The sequence below is a fragment of the Protopterus annectens genome, chromosome 2.part0 (genome assembly GCF_019279795.1).
Source record: "Protopterus annectens isolate FY-2018-M chromosome 2.part0, PAN1.0, whole genome shotgun sequence".
NCBI lineage: Eukaryota > Metazoa > Chordata > Ceratodontiformes > Protopteridae > Protopterus > Protopterus annectens.
In genome coordinates this window covers 330,566,202-330,585,894 of record NC_056728.1, presented here as the reverse complement: position 1 = coordinate 330,585,894, position 19,693 = coordinate 330,566,202, and the positions used below count along the sequence as shown (strand labels likewise).

The 19,693-nt window shown below is 38.5% G+C and overlaps 1 protein-coding gene across 1 annotated transcript in view; it reads right to left on the bottom strand.

The window, feature by feature from the left end:
* Positions 1-19,693, bottom strand: part of LOC122793088 (long-chain fatty acid transport protein 6-like) — a 335,770-nt gene that overhangs the window by 72,329 nt on the left and 243,748 nt on the right. Inside the window, exon 7 of the mRNA XM_044060809.1 lies at positions 16,629-16,827. Within this exon, the coding sequence (XP_043916744.1) occupies positions 16,629-16,827 (199 nt within the window). The remainder of the gene's footprint in view (positions 1-16,628; positions 16,828-19,693) is intronic.

Sequence of the window (19,693 nt, the reverse complement as noted above, 5' to 3'; positions counted from 1 at the left end):
CCAACCTGGGACAGCACCAGTGTAGCAGGACCCCAAAGACCTATTAAGCAGGCCCCTTATAGAGTGCCTGAGAGAGTCAAACAGACTCTGAGGGAGGAGGTACAGGAGATGTTGGAACTAGGGGTGATTCAAGAGTGCAACAGTCCCTGGGCCTCCACAGTGATGGTGGTGCCAAAGAAGGATGGCAGCATCAGGTTCTGTGTGGACTACAGGAAATTAAATAGTCACACATTGATGTTTACCCCATGCCTAGGACAGATGAGGCCCTAGAGCAACTGGGTGGGGTTAAGTATCTTACAACAATTGATCTTACCAAGGGTTACCTGCTGGTGCTCTTGACTCCCAGTGCTAGAGAGAAGTCAGCCTTTGTGACTCCTTTTGGCTTGTATGAGTTCACAAAGATGCCCTTTGGGATGAAGAATGCCCCAGCAACTTTCCAAAAGCTGGTAGATCATATCCCAGCAGGAGGGGTTTCTCTTGCTTACCTAGATGATATTGCCATCTACAGCCATTCCTGGCCAGAGCACCTTCAGTATGTCAGGGAGGTGCTGGGCAGACTACAGAGGGCAGGGTTGACCATTAATCTGAGCAAATGTCAGGTGGGTATGGCAGAGGTCTCCTACCTAGGACATAAAGTGAGGAGTGCTAAGATAAGGCCAGAACCTCCCAAAGTGGAAACCATTTAGGCATGGCCTTCACCCGTTACTAAAAAGCAGGTGAGGGCAGTTTTAGGGAGAGCAAGGTACTACAGAAAGTTTGTCCCCAGTTATAGTACCATAGCTCTTCCCCTCACAGACCTGACAAGGAAGAACAGTCCAGGCAAGGTAGTGTAGACCCAGCATGTAAGCAGGCACTCCAGAAGCTTAATGAAGCTTTGGGAGGACCCCCTGTGTTAGCCAGTCCGTCCAGATTACAGCAAATAATTTGTTGTGCAGGTGGATGCTTCAAACCATGGGGTGGGGGCTGTACTTAGCCAGATTTCTTCAGAGGGGGAAGAGCACCCAGTGGTTTATCTCAGTCATAAGCTCCAACTCAGGAAGGAATGCTATGCAGCTGTAGAAAAGGAATGTCTAGCCATAGTGTGGGCATTGCAAAACTTCAGCCTTATCTATATGGAAGGAAATGCACTGTTATGACAGATCACAACCCCCTAACATGGTTAAACAGAGCCAGCCAGCAAAATGCCAAGTTGCTAAGATGGAGCATGGGGTTGCAAGCATATGATGTGCCCATGCAGCACCACAGTGGAATTAGCAATGCCAATGCAGATGGGCTCTCAAGACAGGGAATGGGGTAAGGTATACTCAGATAGACCTAACTCCCTCAAGCAGCGTTTCTCAAGGGTCACTTGAAAAACTAGCTTGAGTTCCCTGGGGGGAGATATGTGAAGATTGGGTGAAGATAGATGAAGACTGCCAGCCTAGCCAGATAGAATTTTGGAGATAATTCTGTCATCTGTAAATATGAATGTAAACCACAGGCTTGTTGTCTTAAATGGTAAAAATAGTGTTACATGTGGAACTGAAAAAAATGTAACAACAGTGCACTCTACTGACCAAGTAAAGCAAGTTGTGACCCTCTGATGTAAACATGGCTCCGGATAGTTTAGATGAAGGAATTCTTGCTATTGTTTTAAGGCCAGATTTAATGGTCAGAATTTGCATGCATAAATGTCCTTAATGGCTTTGCTTCCTGACCTGGTGTGAGCTTACTAAAGAATGTAGCCTGTTAGCCTGGGAACCCAGGGAAGTGTGAAGAATGATGTAATGTAAACCAGGAATGTGATTTTAAAAACAGGGAGAATCAGAGAGCATTAAGTATTTTTGTCTTGACCATCCAACTCATCAGCACTGTTTTGCTCTATATGTAAGTTTTCTCTTAGAAATAGCTAGAAATTAGAAAGATTAGACTAAGTGTCTTTCTGTGATATCAGAACTGTACTACTGAATTATTTTAAGTATTTCTCTGTGATCTCTGAACTCTTGACTAGCACTGTGTAGTAAAAGTATTGTCTTTTGTTTTTTATTATTTATTATTAAATATTTTAAAACCTTTCAGCTGTAGCTGTTTTGTGTAGAGATAAATTAAGTTCTAAGAGTACATTGCATGTATATAGTGATCCTGTACCAAGTCACTCTAATAAGCCTTGACTGTTTAGTTATACTACTGATTGGATAATAATATTGCACAGTAATAATTGGACACCCTTATAAGGGCCTTTGAGTAGCTGATAAATATTAGATGGGTGGTGGCAGTGATTTCTACCTTATAGTCTGGGTAAAAGGGGCACAGCTGGAGAGCCTGTGCCACCCTTCCCCAGGAGTGTCTGTGTGGTTGTATAAACTCTTCTCAAGGTGTGTGTGTGTGTGTGTGTGTGTGTGTGTGTGTGTGTGTGTGTGTGTGTGTGTGTGTGTGTGTGTGTGTGTGTGTGTGCGCGTGTGTCAGCTACTTGGGCAGGGACACGCAGCACTGGTTGGACAGAGAGGGTGCTGGACGTTTTAGCTTGCCCACTAGGCTGAAATCTGGACCCTATAGCTGTGCCAGTGGGGAGTCTTATTGGGGACCTGGAGAGCAAGCGAGCGACCAGCCCTGGACTGACTGTGATCTCTGTGTGCTCTTAAGGGAAATTGCACTTTACTGTGTGTATTTGTTATCCTTTCCTCCTATATGAGATGCCCCTCACTGGTGTTAGTGGTGAGAATAGAGGCTCCTTGATTGCTAGTTAGGGCATGGGCATCACAGTCTTCATCTTAATCACTCTCCTTGTATAATGATATAGATACAATTTAAGGATCACTGGTCAGCAGAGACAAATATGCATCTGCATACATACATGTATCTTCACTCACAGTTTTGTGCATGATGCATATGATGGTGTATGCGTTCATTTCTGTGTGTATATCTATGTGTGCGAGATCTACAGTGTTTTCATTTCCACTAGTGCACAAGAGAAAGTCATACCTTTGATAATATTTTGACCGTTTAGGCATCTCATTCTGCACCATGTGCAATAAAACACCAGTTGCATCTCATTAAGTACTAGTACTCTGTGTGTGCCCTCACTGTTCTGCAATGAAGATGCATATATTCATCAGAGCAAGGAATGATCATCTTTGATCTGGCAAAAGTGGATTACATTTAATGGTTTTCCTATTTACCTTGTGTTTGCCACTATAGTCTGTTGACACATAAGTCCACTACTGTATATGTCTGTCTGTCCACAAATCATACAGAATTATGTGTGCACCCATCTGTGCATGATTATGTCTTTATGGAGTTACAGGTATTTCAGGAGTGCCATACACTGTGGTTAGCTTTATACTGACATTTTTAGCTTTAGTGACATTTACAAACTGGTGTGCCTTCTTGTGATTTCTGGGGATAGAGTGGTCACTGGTAGAAGGAGATGGCGTCTTTTTAGCACTGTGTTTGGTGATAGGCTTAGTATATGGTAAATATGATTCTAGATCGTGTTAGTTCTGTTATTCAAAAGTCTTGCTTGTTTGCATACATACTGAGAGACACTTTCAGGATATATCTCCTGCTATATCCTAGCCCCAAGTAGGAATATACTGTACTCATTTCCAGGGTTATTTTCTCCTGTGACTGGATTCTGGATAAATAATAAACATGCTTGTGTCATGCATAATGTAAACTTTTCAGTTATGATATGAACTTAGATGATAAAATATTTAGGGTTGCTTTCTCACATTTCATAGACATTGACTGCCATCATGTAAACTGCTTATCTCTAATGGCTAGTGATTAAAGCTCTTATGGGGTTATAGGTAAGTATTAGTCTAGCTCCCTTTGAGGACCATTTTAAACCCGGACAGTTTTTCTTGGTGAGAATCAAACCCTGTACCTTTTGTTTGTGAGGTAAACACTTTAATTATTATGCTAACTTCTTCTGAAAGGATCTGCATATTCATTGGTTTGTACTAGGCTAGATGCCATTGTGGACTATTTTAAGCATCAAACATTTTACACTGTGATTGTGAGGTAAAAACCTTAATCATTACACCAATCAATTTCTAGTGTATTACATGTGTAGTTAATAACCAGGCAGTGATTAAGGGTTAGGATCAAACTCTGTACCTTGTGTCTGTGAGGTACACATCTTAACCATTCTGCCTACCCCGACCCCTGTTTTTGATATTCTCAGGCAAGTGGTACATTAACAGGGCATAACCAAGTAACTTATGAATGTGATACCTATGTAGATCATTTCAAATCTATCTGCAGTAATCTTGGTTGCTTGGTTTGCTGTACGCAAAATGTACTGTATATCCATTGAAAATGACATGTAGATTTGCAGACCTGTTGAAAGCAGGATGACCACAATGACAGAGGATGGATGCAGACTGGAGATAATTGAAACTTTCAGAGCTAAACCACACCCACCATATATGTGTAAGGAGGAAACAGGTCAGGAGCATGTCACTTAGTCACATCCACATTATTCAAGTCAGCATTCCTCATAGCATATATACTGAACAGCAGTAATGCTCTAACCTGGATGCAGTAGTTTATGGAGTTTTATTGTTAGATGTGTACAGTTCATGGTAGATTACATTGCTATTGGTGGGAGTATCAGGTTGTTTTTGAAATGTGAGTACAATTTGTTTTCTCTATCAAAATGCTGCACAGAGAGCGCGAACATTTATTATGGTGACAGTTATCCTTTTTCAATGATCATGTGATCATGTACATGAAATTTCTATGTTTAAGTAAGGGAGGCATGTGGGCTGGGGTAGGGGGACTTGCCACTTGCAAAAACATATATTTTTTTTCCATTTTCTTTTTCAATGGTAGTGATTGTACTAATTTAGTTCATTCAATTCGATGTTTTAATTCAATAGACTAGTATGAGACCCTACATTAGTCAGTTCACCAGTGATCCAATAAACCAGAGTGCCCTGTGTAGAACAGAAGCTGCACAATACCTTGGGCTACAGTGGTTTGTTGTATACGTCAATACTTTAGTTTACATCTGGCCTCAATGTTATTCCTGTTATTAGTATGGCTTCACATAATCTACAAGAATGTCCATTAGCGTTCTCCTACATTATGCCACACTGCCTGCTGCAATGTAATCCTTATTACCCTAACTGCTGGAATATTTAGCAGGAAGGGGGTTTCAAGAAACAAAAACCTCACTAATTACAGTACTATGCAGCACAGCACAGTGGAACTGTGTTCTGCCGGTTATATTTGTTTACAAAGACTGGTCATGATCTTCATGCATTTTTCTTCTTTTTTTTTGTTTTGCAAAAAGTTCTTTAAATCAGTAAAACATATGACTTCACACACACACACACACACACACACACACACACACACACACACACACACACACACACACACACACACACACACACACACATTCACACATTCACTCACTTGCATTTCATCACAGCTTGCATTTTCAGTTACAGGATCACAATGTTAAGAAATCAAAATGGTAAGACTGCACAGTGAATCAGTCATACAATTTACTCTTTACATGTCTCAGTGAACTTCGTTGCTAACACTGAAATCTAATGTGTAAATGAAAAATGGGACTCCAAACAAAGCATTTGTATAACTAGTTTGGAGTGCCACCTTAACTCTCAAGGTGGATTACTGCAGGTTCACAAGTTCATAGGTTAGGTGAAGAAGCATAAAACATATTGATTATCAAGGAGCATGACTCCTTACATCCTGTGTTGGAACTTGCAGGTGCTTGGTTAGTCATCTAATTATTTTTTGAAAGTAGGAATTGATAAGCTGAGATTAATTGAAAGGGCCATTTTATTGTACCAGTATGGAAGATTTTGGCATATGAAATCATCATTCTTTATGATATAATTGATATTTTTAAAACCCACGGTGGTGGTGCTGCGGTACCGTTGTCACCTCACAGTAAGACGCTGTCCGGTTTGATTCTCAGCTAGAACGTCTTCTGTGTGGAGACATGCGTGAATGGGCGTACCTTCGTTGAAGGTTGTGCTTCAGGGCTGGTAACTCGGCATGTAAAAATCAACTACCAATCATTAGAGGACCGGAGTTCTACTTTGGCGACCCCTAACCGGGAAAAGCCAAAAGGCACAACAACGACAATATTAAGCCTGAGTGTCATCCTGTATTTGGGTCTTGGGGGGAGGGATTCTAAGCAAATGGTTTCAAATAGAAAAGGATCCTTTAACACTCTATAAGTTAGTTATAGGTCTCCAAGAAAAACCTAGACAACCTAGAGTTTTCCCTGTGTGATACATCAAATCTTCTAGACGCCCATGGGATATAACCAAATTTGGAGGTATACCTCTCTGCTAAAAAGATGATAGAATCCAATAAGGACAGAGAGTTGTGGTAGACAGTAACATGAAAGGAATACCTTCTTCAATTGTACTAGATGGTGTGCAAGCAGGTCATGAAACAGGGACCGATATTCTATAACTGGCCTTGTATGAAATGTATGAAGGGAGACAGTTACTTCACTGGCATAACTTTCAACCTAAGGAGGATCAGGTGACCAATTCCATGAGTGTTTGGATGGGAGTGGTATACAGATATCCAATGAAAGGTCTTTGTCTATGAGGAAAGATGGAGGGAGAGAGAAATAGTGTTAAATCCCATAATTCATTATTTTTTGAGAATAACTGCTAGATAAGTTCTACTTCTCCAGTGTGTGTGTATGTGTGTGTGTGTGTGTGTGTGTGTGTGTAAGTGTTGTCTGAAGGAAGACAGTATCAGCAGAGTTAAGAGCAATGCTATGAAATTTGCAGTCATCCATGTTTTGAAGAATGCCAGAATGTTAGACCCCTAGTCACTGAAATAAACAACTCAAAAAGTTTGTGGCTAAAATAGATACCCAAGCCAAAGATAATCACAAGACATTTTTAGTTATATTCGGAATATGAAAAGCACAATGCAGCAATGCGCTGAAGTGATTGCAAACATTGTCAACTACATTGTGTCTTACACTATAGCTAACCTTCTGGCCTATCAGTTTAGCTCTAACTTTCCCCTTTCCTCTCGTCTATCTGCCCGTGAAGTTATACCTGAAACTGGCTCACATCCAGCTATCACACAAGACCAAGTCCTAAAAGCGCTATCAAAAGCTTAAAGTACTGCATCGATGGGTCCTGACAATTACCCGGGATGCATCTTAAATAGTATGAAGCACAATTTAGCCACACCTCTAGCAACAATGTTCAGTCTCAGCCTCCATACAGGGTTTGTACCAAGTGACTGATGAATAGCGACAGTCATTCCTTGCATAATGGAAGTCCTTCTGCAGACCCAGGAAAATACAGACTCATACATTAGACCAGCCTCATATACAAAATCATAGAAAGTCTTAGCATTGAAATTAATTAATCAGGACATAGGGAACTTCCAAACACTAACCCCATTTTGGTTTAGATTCTTCAAGGAAAGGTCATGCTTATTCAACCTGGTGGATTTTTTGAAAGGTCACCAAAGCAATGGATGAAGGCAAAATGGTACACACTGCATACCTCAACCTGTCCAAAACTTTTGACAAAATTACCCACTGAGGCATAGTAAAAAAAAAGCTAAATAAACTGGGAATAAACCCCTATGTTACCCAATGGATTACCGACTGATTCACAGATAGGACCCAAAAAGAGACCAGTCACCAGTGGAGTCCCCCAGGGTTTTGTGCTGGGACCTCTCCTGTTTGCCATCTACTTTTCTGAAGTAGAAGCCAATATCAAAGGGCTCTGGGTGACGAAGTTTGCAGATGACTGTAAGCTAAGAACAGTCACTGAATCCCCAAATGACTTAAGTATCCTGTGGGAAGGTTTGCCTCAAAAAAATGTCTGGTGTCAAAATCACGATCTGAAACTAAATGTTGAAATATGCATTATTGTTTCCTCTAGGAGGTTATCTACTGCAGGGAACTACCACATTTACAATATGCTCCTAAGAGATGACCCACATATTTTGGATCTGGGAACATATGTGGACAGTGACCTAACTTTTGATCAACATGTGTTGTAAGAAAGTCCTTCTACACTGCACAACTTATAAACAAAGGAATTGCCTCTAGATCTATGTCTGTCATTGTTTCCCTTTATCCAACCCTCATTAGGCCAGTCACTGAATATAATGCCCACTCTGACATGTATCTTTTCCGACAGATGCAACAACTGGAATTCCCACATAGATACCTTACTAAAAGAATAAAAGGCCTAAATAACATGTCATACAAGGACCAACTCAAAGCCCTGTCACTATACTTGGTGTCCTACAGACTGCTAAGAAGTAACTTGTGTCTGGCATACAAGGCATCTTCCGACCCGTTACTGATGGATTCAATGCACATCAGCAAGTTAAATGGCATATGAAATACTCAGTCTAGGGATCTAAACCTCTTCTGCAACATTAATAGAATGGATTCTGGAACAGGTATATTTCACAGAGGATACCGCTGCTATGGAACAGACTCCCAGTCATATAAAACAAAGTTCATCTCTGTCCATTTTCAAGCACAACTTAGATCTACTGATGGGAAATAGAAAATTTTTCACAGGACTGCCCCCTGTACTACTAATGGACAGAAACAGCACCTAAATACTTTATCCCATGCATGGGTACTTTCAAATTATCTATGGTATGTTCCCAGTTATTCTCATTAGGGGCGATGCATAATTATTGACAATGGAATGGGGAAGGCCAGTCTAAAACCAAATGGAATAGTTTATTTCTAGCAAAAAAATGAAAAATGGCTAGGCTAAAAATGGCCTGCAAGGTCAGCTAGCCTAGTACATACCTATGAACCTACGAACCTAAGAAGATTCCAACACTGAAGTCAGTTCTGACATCTGTGAAAAAATGTGAAAAAAGGGCAGAGAACTGGGGGGACTCCACTGGTGACACAGAGTGACAAGGATAAGATTCAGCCTCTTCTTATGTATTACATATGGCCTTGCAGAAGTTAATTGTGAACCCAAGTCATTATGACTTCATTTACCTTCAGGTCTTCGAGTTATGTTTGATTCCATTATGGGATATTGTGTAAAATACTTTACCCAGATTTATATAAACTGTATGGACAGATACACTTTCATCCAGGGTTGGGTGACAATCTCAAAAAAAGAAAAAAAATTGTAAAGATAAGCATACAGGATCTACTTTTGACAGAACTCTACTTGGTAAGGTCATTGAGAAGAAGGGTTCCCATTTCTGTCTGAACAAGTTCCAAGATGACTCTATTACCTTACACAATATGCTCACAAGGCTATTTACTCTGCAATTAATGGGGCCTATGGAAAGGACTTCATTATGGACTGGGGCCAAAATAGCCTTCTTCCAAATATCTGGACAATGGCAGTTTTTTTATGTTCTGTTAAGAAAGCCTGTGAGATGGTATACTAGGTTGTTTGTAGTTGCTCAGGTCAGGCTTTGTTCTGTCCCATGGAAGTGGTGTTTCTAATGTTAACAAGGAAAGAGATGACCTGCCCATTCAGAGACTGTCTCAAATACTTGAAGTCTTGCTAAGGTTAGGCAGGCGGTGGGCCCAGCACTGCAGCTAAGCATACAAGTACGGCATTTAATTAGGCAATGTCAAAACAAACACAAATGTAATTCCTTGTAATAACAGTACTCATGTACTGTGTGTACAAAACTTAAATGGCCTTTCAAAGTTCTCGGTGTTAAGGATGATTCTTCATTGCATGGAGTTTTTTGAGGACTCAACATATGAGATCAATCTGATGCTTACTGTAAAAAGTTTGTACTGACTAGCAAGCTAATTATGGTTAATACTTCTCTCTGAATCGCTAACCACCATCTTCCCTGTGTGTGGATAAGCACACCTACTTTTGAACCATCCCTACATTTACTAGACAAAGAATAGCTTTGCTGCAAAGGCTACATTTTATTATAGTAAGTCTAATAAAATACAAAAATGAAATATATGGAATACTAAATAAATAAAAAAACTAAATACATACATACATGCATACATACAGTACACACATACTTGGTAAGTCCATAAGCGTTTACCGGCCTCCACAGTTATTTTAGCTTGTTAAGAAAAAGGCTTGGTCCAGTTTACATAAAGGACAACATTCAGCACTGAATTTTACATCAGTGTTTACGCCATGCTGCCTCTAGATACATACTGATAGCAAAAATTACATTCTTATTTGCAGTAAAACTAAAATCTTCCCTTCAGAAAATGGTTTAAGGGAATAGGCAAACATGAAAAATATTTCAGTAGAATTTTTAAATTGTAGAGACAACATTGATAAATGTGAATATTATGAATACCTGGAGCAATTATTTGTATAATAAATCTGATGGATTTTCTCTTTTGGTTTTTCAGTTGCTGAATCTGAAATAGATATTTTTCTTTAAGTTTCAACTGCAATAAATTCCATAAGCCCATCTCAGTCATAACTTATGTGTTTATACTTTCTCACTACCTCTTAATTTTCTGTCTTCTCTTATTTGTGACCCTGAAACAATTACTCATGCTTTTTTTTTGTAGCAGTTACACAAAAACAGCCTGCAGACAGATGTTAAACAGACAACGCTACCCAGTATAGACAAGGATATGTTTTTACTCCTGTGAACAACCACCAAGGCCAGCCAACTTTTAGGTGATTAAAGTTCATTTCACTTTTGAATGGATTTTACCTTCATATAGCAGGCATAACAATATCCCCTTTTGCATTATATCCTACCCTTAGTAATTCATTAAAACGATCTTACAAGATCAAGACTGAAATATTACTTTCTGCTCCAAATATGTTACTTATTATGATGCTATGCTGTGCAAGCCTGGAAGTTAATGCCACACTTCAAGTGAGGTCAGCTGCTAAAAGAAGCATTTTTCTTCTGTGTCTGTCAGGAATTTGGCTGACTGACTTTGACTGTGAAACACCATACTTTGTAATCCACAATTTGTAGCCTTGCCAGACCACCTTATGTGACTCACAAATAGTTTTCTGGGTGTGGTAGGAGGACGAAGCATATTTATGATTTGCTCCAAAAGTTATGCCAAGTAGTAAAATCAGCTGTAAGCGCAATATGCACTGCTACTGAATATAGTCCATTCATCAGGCTTCATTCTCAGCTGATATTATTACCCCAATAACTCTGATTCTAGGTATATGGCAAAACTGAGTGCCTGCTTTAAGCTGTAATAAATAAATTATTTCTGTGTTTTGAATCCGTTCATTTACTTTAACTACTGAGATAAAGTGTTGCAATATTTCTAGATTAGATCCTAATATGAAATTTCCTATTGACAATGCTGACAATATCACATCTCAAGACTGTTCATTAATTTTTTTTTTTTTGTGACAAAATAGCAACCAGAGCAGAATTAAGTAGCAGAGTACCATTCTGAACATAGGGTTTGTGTCGGCTACAGAGCTTTTTAATTTACTGATTAGATCTTCCCACCCTTATATGAAGAAAACAAGTCAGTTATAAAATATAGTTCCTTCATGTTGAAACATATACTGGTTTAAAATGGAGGCAGCAGAAAGACTTTAAAGAGGGGAAAAATGAAACTGTGATTAATAAAATCTCAACTACATGACAGTTTGTCAAATACAAGTACCATCTTTGCTGGCAACAGAGGGGAGTTGTTTATGATCGCAGAACTGATGTCCCATGTTCCTGGCACTGGAAAAGCTAGAAGGAGATAGGAGTGAGCAATTTATTGCCAGCTCAGTCATTTTGGGAGAGGGTAACATTATTCACATATCTATACATTCAATCATTAGTGCGCACACACAAACACACATGGATGCAAACACACACACACACACACACACACACACACACATACGCACACACGCATGCACACCCACACGCGCACACACATGCACAAACACACACACACGCACACGCACACACACACATGCACAAACACACACACACACACACACACACACACACACACACACACACACACACACACACACATTTGCACTATATCAAACAATTCTCCACAGTCAAATCTACATACAGAATCACCCTTTCATTAACATGTGCACACACACACACACACACACACCACACATGGAAAATAATGAAGGTGAACAATTCTCTGATTTACTTGACAGTGTATCTCGATAGCTCCAGGCATTGCATAGAGAAAGCACATAGCTAATTGGCATTAGCTGCTCTCCCAGACTGCATCATTACTTTCCGACTCAGTTAGTGGAACTGCATTCCTTGCTGATACTTCTACTAGTGGGAAACCTCAGCAGTAGAACAGTCTATGTGTAAGAAAGGGTTACTACAAAGGGAACCCTAATGGTGGTAAGATGTCCTGCTCACACTAATCCTTTCTGAGTCACAGGGTGATGCAGTGGACCTTTACACAAGAATGTGCCTTTACAGAAAAAATCATAAAAACAGAAGATTAATAGGTTAGGGACTTACAATGATGTGAAACATTCAATGTTTGTACTGTGAAAATGACTTCTGTGAATCCCATGGAAAGTAAACCCATCTATAAAGAACGACAAAAAGGGTTACAATAAGACTGAAGAAGAAATCTGGTCAGAGAAGCAATACATAAATGACAGTTCAAATTAAGACTGAGACTGAAGCAGAATGCAATACCTTGTCTGAGTATACATTCAGATGTCTGGCACTAACCTGCAAGTTAAGTGAGTCTGCTTTTTGTGCTTTGGTTTTATTGAGATCATAAACTGAAGCCTAACTGTGCTTAAATAAAAATTTACAGACTGTTTTGTGGATTTTTTTTTTTGTTATTGGAATTTCTTTGGCTCCAGCGGTCTTTCACAAAGTTGTAGCTGATATGATTGGATATCGGGATGAATTGTGAACATACCTGATGATATCCTGCTTTGTGATAGCCACTGTTCAGTCAACTGATTACATCATGTAATGTTCCCCCTTCAGAACTCCAGTACTGACTCCATGCAGTCAGAAGGCTTAGTAAAACGAAGCCTTGGTATAATGCATATCTAGTTATGTACATATGTTTTTGTCAGCTTACCCAAACCTAAAGAAGAATTTGTCATGATGCTGACTTACTTGCAAGATTACACTTACAAATATTTCTCACAGGAAATAGGTCACCATTTTTATTAAAACTGTCTGTCACAAAAATGGAAAGAGCTAAACAGTACTAAACAACATTAATACATACAGCATATTGTTAGAAGATTACAAACTGTTCTAACTTACTGGCAGTCTTTATATGACATTAAGGAAATGTAACATATGGTAATCCACCAATGCATGCTAAATATAATGTCCATTTTTATAGCTGCCACGGGAAGCACCATGTAGCTAAATAGTTTACTCAGGGTCATGTAGTACAACAGTGAGATTTGTGTGAAATGACTTCAGTTTCATTCATTCATCATTCATTGTTGATTACTACATAGAGATGATAATCATAACCACTGCTTTCTGCAGCTCAGCAGTCTTAACTGTCATTTTTGTCATTATATAGTTTATTGCTATCCAAATGTTCTTGATAATAGAAAGCATAGTAATAGGATTGTGATGATGCACTAAGGTCCTTGGATCATCTCCTGTGTCCAATATAATCTGATATCTACCAAGGGGTAGGGATGCATGATCCACACCACTGGTACCAAGCAGAAATGTGCACAGAAATGAGTCACTACACAACTCACTAACTGAAGTTTGGACACAACAGTATGTAGGAAAATGCACTATTGCCATAGTCTATGGCCCTATATCAGTCACAAGTCAAGAATAGACTTCACACTGATCACCACCTAATTGGGGGGGGGGGGTTAGATAGGGCTTCTCAAGTATCTTACCCACTTCGCTTTGAATCCAATTCCTTCAGCCGATCCCATTACCACAATAGCTTTAAATAAACTGTTAGATTCACACACACAGAGTATACTTTCCAGGGAAGGATGGTAACATTTCTGAATGGTGCAGTTTTCTGTCCTGGCCAAAGGCAGACCCCTGCCACTACACCATTTCACTTGACCACAGAGCTCTTGTTACTGTTTCACTATTGAGAAATAATCAGAATCACTCTAAACACAAAAGGCAACATGCATTATAGCACTCTGCCTAATCAGAAGCAAATGGAAGCAGCAAGTCACCATTCACACTAAGTATCCTATTATCAATTAATAAGTAAGTAAATAAATAAATCAGTCAGAAGATTTTAAAAGTTAGAAATAATTTACTTAAAAATAGACAGTGCAGTTTAAAGTCAAATATTAATATATAACTGCACAAAGAAAACAGAAAAATAACTACTTTTTATCAGACAGTATGCTTAAAAGAAGAATCTGTCTAACCAGTGAAACCATTCTTAGCTACATCCAACTGGTAAGTTATTATATCTTGTCTACATTGTCTGAAGTTCCAGCACATAACAGAAAGCAGTACAAATGAAGAGTAGCAAGCCAACCCATACTTAGCAAAGTCCAGGTCAGCACTTACTGCTTACAGCAAAATGATGGCTGTGGGTTCAACAGTCTCTGTATAGATGGTCATTCCATCTGACTCCTGAAGTGGAAGTCATGGAACAGGTTCATACTGTAAGGCATATCATTACCACCATTTTATCAAACCAAGCTGCAGTGGTGGTGCTGCGGTAGCGTTGTCGCCTCACAGTAAGACGTCCTGTTCGATTCTCAGCTAGAGCGTCTTCTGTGTGGAAACATGTGTGAATGGGCATACCTTCGTTGAAGGTTGTGCGTCAGAGCTGGCAACTCAGCATGTAAAAATCTACTGCCAATCATTAGCGGACCGGAGTTCCGCTGTGGCGACCCCTAACCGGGAAAAGCCGAACGACACAACAACAACTCTCATTAATGAAATATAATCTGTGATACTTTTTGGAAGTTCTTTTTTAACATAATGTCTTGCAAAAGATAGTTCTGTCCTGTTTCAGACAATAGATTTGTTTTTCCTCATTCTGGCTAACAACTTCCTAACCAGCATAATAGAGGAAGTTTATTGCAGTTTCAGAGCATGCAATTACTTACTCAGCAGAGCTGACCTTGCTCAAAAGAGAAACTCACAAAGTCTTTTCAATCACTCCCTACAGCTAAGGATAGAATAGCTCTCAACCTTCAATCTCTAAAACCTGTAACACCAACTCCTATAATGTGGGAGAAATGGGCAAAATGTATTTGCCAATTTGTTACTGACTACTTCAACTAAGAAGGTCAAAGAACAGTAAAATTGTATTTTGATGAATGAGTACAATTTCGTATTATTTACTATATAGATTAGTTAAACATCCTTAACAAATATGCGACAGATTCTTTAAATATGGAGCTGCATGGAACATGGAGTCTTTAAGACTCACAAGGTATTGTTGCATAAGGAGACATTGTGAGAAGTTTGAAGATAAGCAAAATAGTTACATCCTCTTCATTGCAACTTTATGCAATGTATAAGTAAGCAACCACAAGTCTTATGTATCTTTACAAACACATAGGTCCAGTTTACATTCTCTAGGCTTGCTACCTTACCCTGAATAAAAGCTATTACGTTTCTTATAAGGTTAATGTGCAGCTCTCAGATTCATTACAATCTGGCAAAAAACAGTGGCAGATTAATACACAAACATCACAGTGCCTCTATTGTATCAGAAAATAACACGTTTGTTAAATGGCAGTCCTTATAATGTGCACAGGATTATAATTCACAGAAATAGAAAATTGCTAAAACTGCACTTGTTTTCCAAACATTTTTTGGTACTTCCGTATTATCGCAACCACATTTGTAAGCAACTCACTCTCACCTGACGTTGCGATATTAAGCAATCAACCGTTGAAAGATTTTTTTTTTCATTGAAAGTGTCACTATTATACCAACAGATTTATTTGATATGCGCCCGGAGTTGTTTCTAGAGCTGCGATTTCCCTTTTGTTTCGAAAATAACTCTAGTGAGATAGAAAGTCAGATGACATACCCAGTTTGTTCATATTTGCCATGTTTATCACAGATGTGCAAGTGGCATTCGCAGCTGTACTTAATCCGGCAAAGGTGAAAAACAGGCATGTTTTTTTTCTCAGCCAAGTTACAGTAACTGCCTCAACCCCATCATGTTTTTCTCTTATTTTTTCCTCTTTTCTGACTGCTGCCTCACTTCTCTGAGTTGTAATTATGAAGTAATACTGTCCCAACACTCCCTTTTGCTCACGGAAGCTACCTGGACTGTTGTTGACTGTGTTAACAGGAACAGTTAAAAAAACGTACTGTGGAAATACTGTCATGGCATGTTTGTCATTAGTAGAACAACTGCATGACAGTAAACAAGAAACAAACAATAAAACAATTTATCTGACATTTCTTTACTATGAATATACAAGTAGGCAGTAACTCATTTTCATCCAATACCCATGGCCAAAAGCTCTCCAATCAGATCAAGTGTACATATTCTGTGATTATGTTGTTTTGGTCTTTCTTTCTGAACAACTTTTACTGTTATCCAATGAGGTTGTAGTTGAGGGCTACCTTGAGTTCTTCACAGAACCGGGATTTCTTTTCTATTTACAAGAAGAGCCAAGTGAGTTGCTTAAGAATGTGGTTGCGATAATACGTAAGTACCCATTTTTTTAATTATAGTCATAAGAAAAATACTTCTAAAATAATGAATATATAAAAAAAATAATAATTACCTAAATGTGTCTCCAATTCTGTCTCGGAAGTATACAAATCCATCCCTGTCGCAAACCATCATATCACCTGTGTTCATGTATATATCTCCTTCATCAAACACGTCTCTCAGTAGCTTAGGTTCTGAGAGCTCCTTGCTTCCTGCATAGCCAAGGAATGGATTTGATGTAGTTACTTGGCCTATAAGGAGACCTGGTTCATCTGTGATCAGAAAGAAAACTTCAGATACCAAGGGACTTGTTGATTGGCTTTAACAGAAACAAAAAAAATAAATAGCAGCATATAGGACTTAGTGGCAGGAGTACAGTTAGAAATGCATATACTGCACTCATAGCTTAACATTAGTGCCCAGAGTCTCACTTCACATTTAATGCATTTGTATGTCTCAAAAAATGTAATCCTCTACACTCTGAAGAAATCTTTATAAATGTACACGGCTTGACACTGCAACCAGTAAAATGATTAGCTTGAAGACAAGTAATAATATTTTGTACAGATTTGAGTTACAAGCTGAAGTTTAAGAAGTGCTAATCATCTTCTGGCCTGCACTTGTGTGTGTGTTTGTGTGTGTGTGTGTGTGTGTGTGTGTGTGTGTGTGGTTAACCAAGCAACTTTTGAATATTCCTGAGCATAATCCCCAAAATCTCGAATTTCATATAACCGAGACCAAAAGATCGAGTTTTGGAAACTCGAACTTTTGAAATGAAACCGTAAAAAAAAAAAAAACCTCAAACACCGCTTTTGCAGGGGGGCTTTGCCCCCCTGTGCCCCCCACACCCCCTACTTAAATATACCAACTCCAAGATCACGCTACAGTGGGGAAAAGGGAAATCTCCCATTTTTGCGCTGTATGCGGAAGCGCAAAAAGGGAGATTTCCCACTTCCTGTCAACACTGCAGAAAAGATAAAAACATTACGTGCACACAGACCGTACAGGAATCCTTGCCTCTGTGTGCACGTAATGTTTTAATATAAGTAAGGTCTTATTTTTTAACACTTTACATATTCGATTTACTGAAATCTCGATCATATGGTTTCGACCATATGAAATTAGAGATTTCAGTAATTCGATTATGTGAAGTGTTCCCATATCTATATATAAGAAAAAGTAGAACCATATATAAGAAAAATTAGAACTACACAAATGGTCAGTGTCATAGTAAATGTTCAAGACAATTTGCTGTAGCTGACTGTACACCAGATTACAGCACAGATATTTTAGTTGTAGATACTGTTTCTAACCATGCCAGAATGTTTAGCTAGATGTTCTGAATACAAAATGCACAGGATATAAGTGCCTATAGCTGGTATTAGATGGTGTAAGAGTGTCCTCAGACGTTTCCATACAGTTTCAAATTTTTAATTAGGAAATCTTGGAAGAAATCATATTTGTTAGACAGAGCACTGTAGTTCCCCACATCTGTTTTCATCTATTATAATTTCATGAAATATAGAAGTTAACCATGGCATTTTTCCAAATTCATATACTAAAAAAGAGGACTCCACAGGAGCCCACATTTTTATTTCATGTAGATGAGAAACAACCCACATCATATCTCTACTGTTAAACAATTAATAAGGTGTCACATACGTATATGCTAGCAAGATGGACAGCAATAGCCAGGAGCCCAGAGTCAAAGAAAAATTAAATGTGAGAAAATTTTTAAAGTAGCACTTTGCCTGACATGGTCAATTAAAATCTGTTTTCCACATATGAAGTACTTAATCATAACAATGCCAGAAATTCAGTACCATGATTAAGTTGGAATTAAGTTAGACTGAAAAAACAGTGTTTTGTATGGTCTGCTTTTCAAGTACTGACTACAGGAAGGCACCAACAGAAGTAGTGCTGCAGGCATAATTTTTTAAAAAATATCAACAGCTCTGTAAGTACAAATGTATTAAGTAAAATAGTCATATTATAGAATCTTAGGATGTGGAAAAGTCTGTGTTTTCACTCTTTCCCAAAGTGGTACAATTTCCTATTAGTGAAATACAAAAAAGGGGTAAGGTACTGCCCCCACAAATATGCTTTTTTGAAGTAATTTTTCTATTATGTATACATTTTGTAATATCAGTTCTTAATATCACATTTTGAAAATATAAATATTTTATCAAAATTATGAATGCATTTTTTTCCAGTGAAATAAGATTTAATGAAAAGAGGTTTCATCTTTTGCAAAGAACTCCTGTTAGGAATGATCTGTCAGTACTTCCAAGTAAATATTATCAGAAAAGGCCAAAAACTGGAATGGAAAGCAAGACTGTAATACAAGGTTAAAGACTGAGCAACAGACCAAACAGAGGCTTCACAAGTAATAACAGGAACTACTAATCAGAAGTGATAAAAAGGAGACATGGTCTGAGCTATAGCATCCGTATTTCAGAATAGTAACTCAGTGCTATACTGCTTGTTTACTGAGTGGCTGAAGTTATAATCATTACTTGAACTTTCGATATGTTGGTACTGAAAATGTGTGTAGCCAAGCAGATATGAACCAGTCACTTTACATGGGCATGATGCATCTCAAATGCTTTCAGTGACTTAGATTCAAGCTACATAAATGCACTCAAAAAGGGCTTTCCAAAAAAATCAAATGATGAGAGAAAGAGGAACTGTGCATGATATAATCATTGGAAAGCTGTATTTGTGTGGGGTGTGAGATGAATGGAGATACTGCCAGCATAGCTAGCTGGAATTTTTTAAATAATTATATGTCATTTGTGAATATTGAAATGACTTATACAAGATGCTTGTATTACAAATGTATTAGAACTGTACGTCGTGTATAACAAACTGCTTCTGCAGACGTGTTTGTTGAAAAGGTATTTGCAAAGTGCTGTTTGAAATGTAACCACAGTGTGCTGCTACTGGAAGAGATCAGAAATGTACATGCACTATTTGAAATGACTTATACAAGATGCTTGTATTACAAATGTATTAGAACTGTACGTCATGTATAACAAACTGCTTCTGCAGACGTGTTTGTTGAAAAGGTATTTGCAAAGTGCTGTTGGAAATGTAACCACAGTGTGCTGCTACTGGAAGAGATCAGAAATGTACATG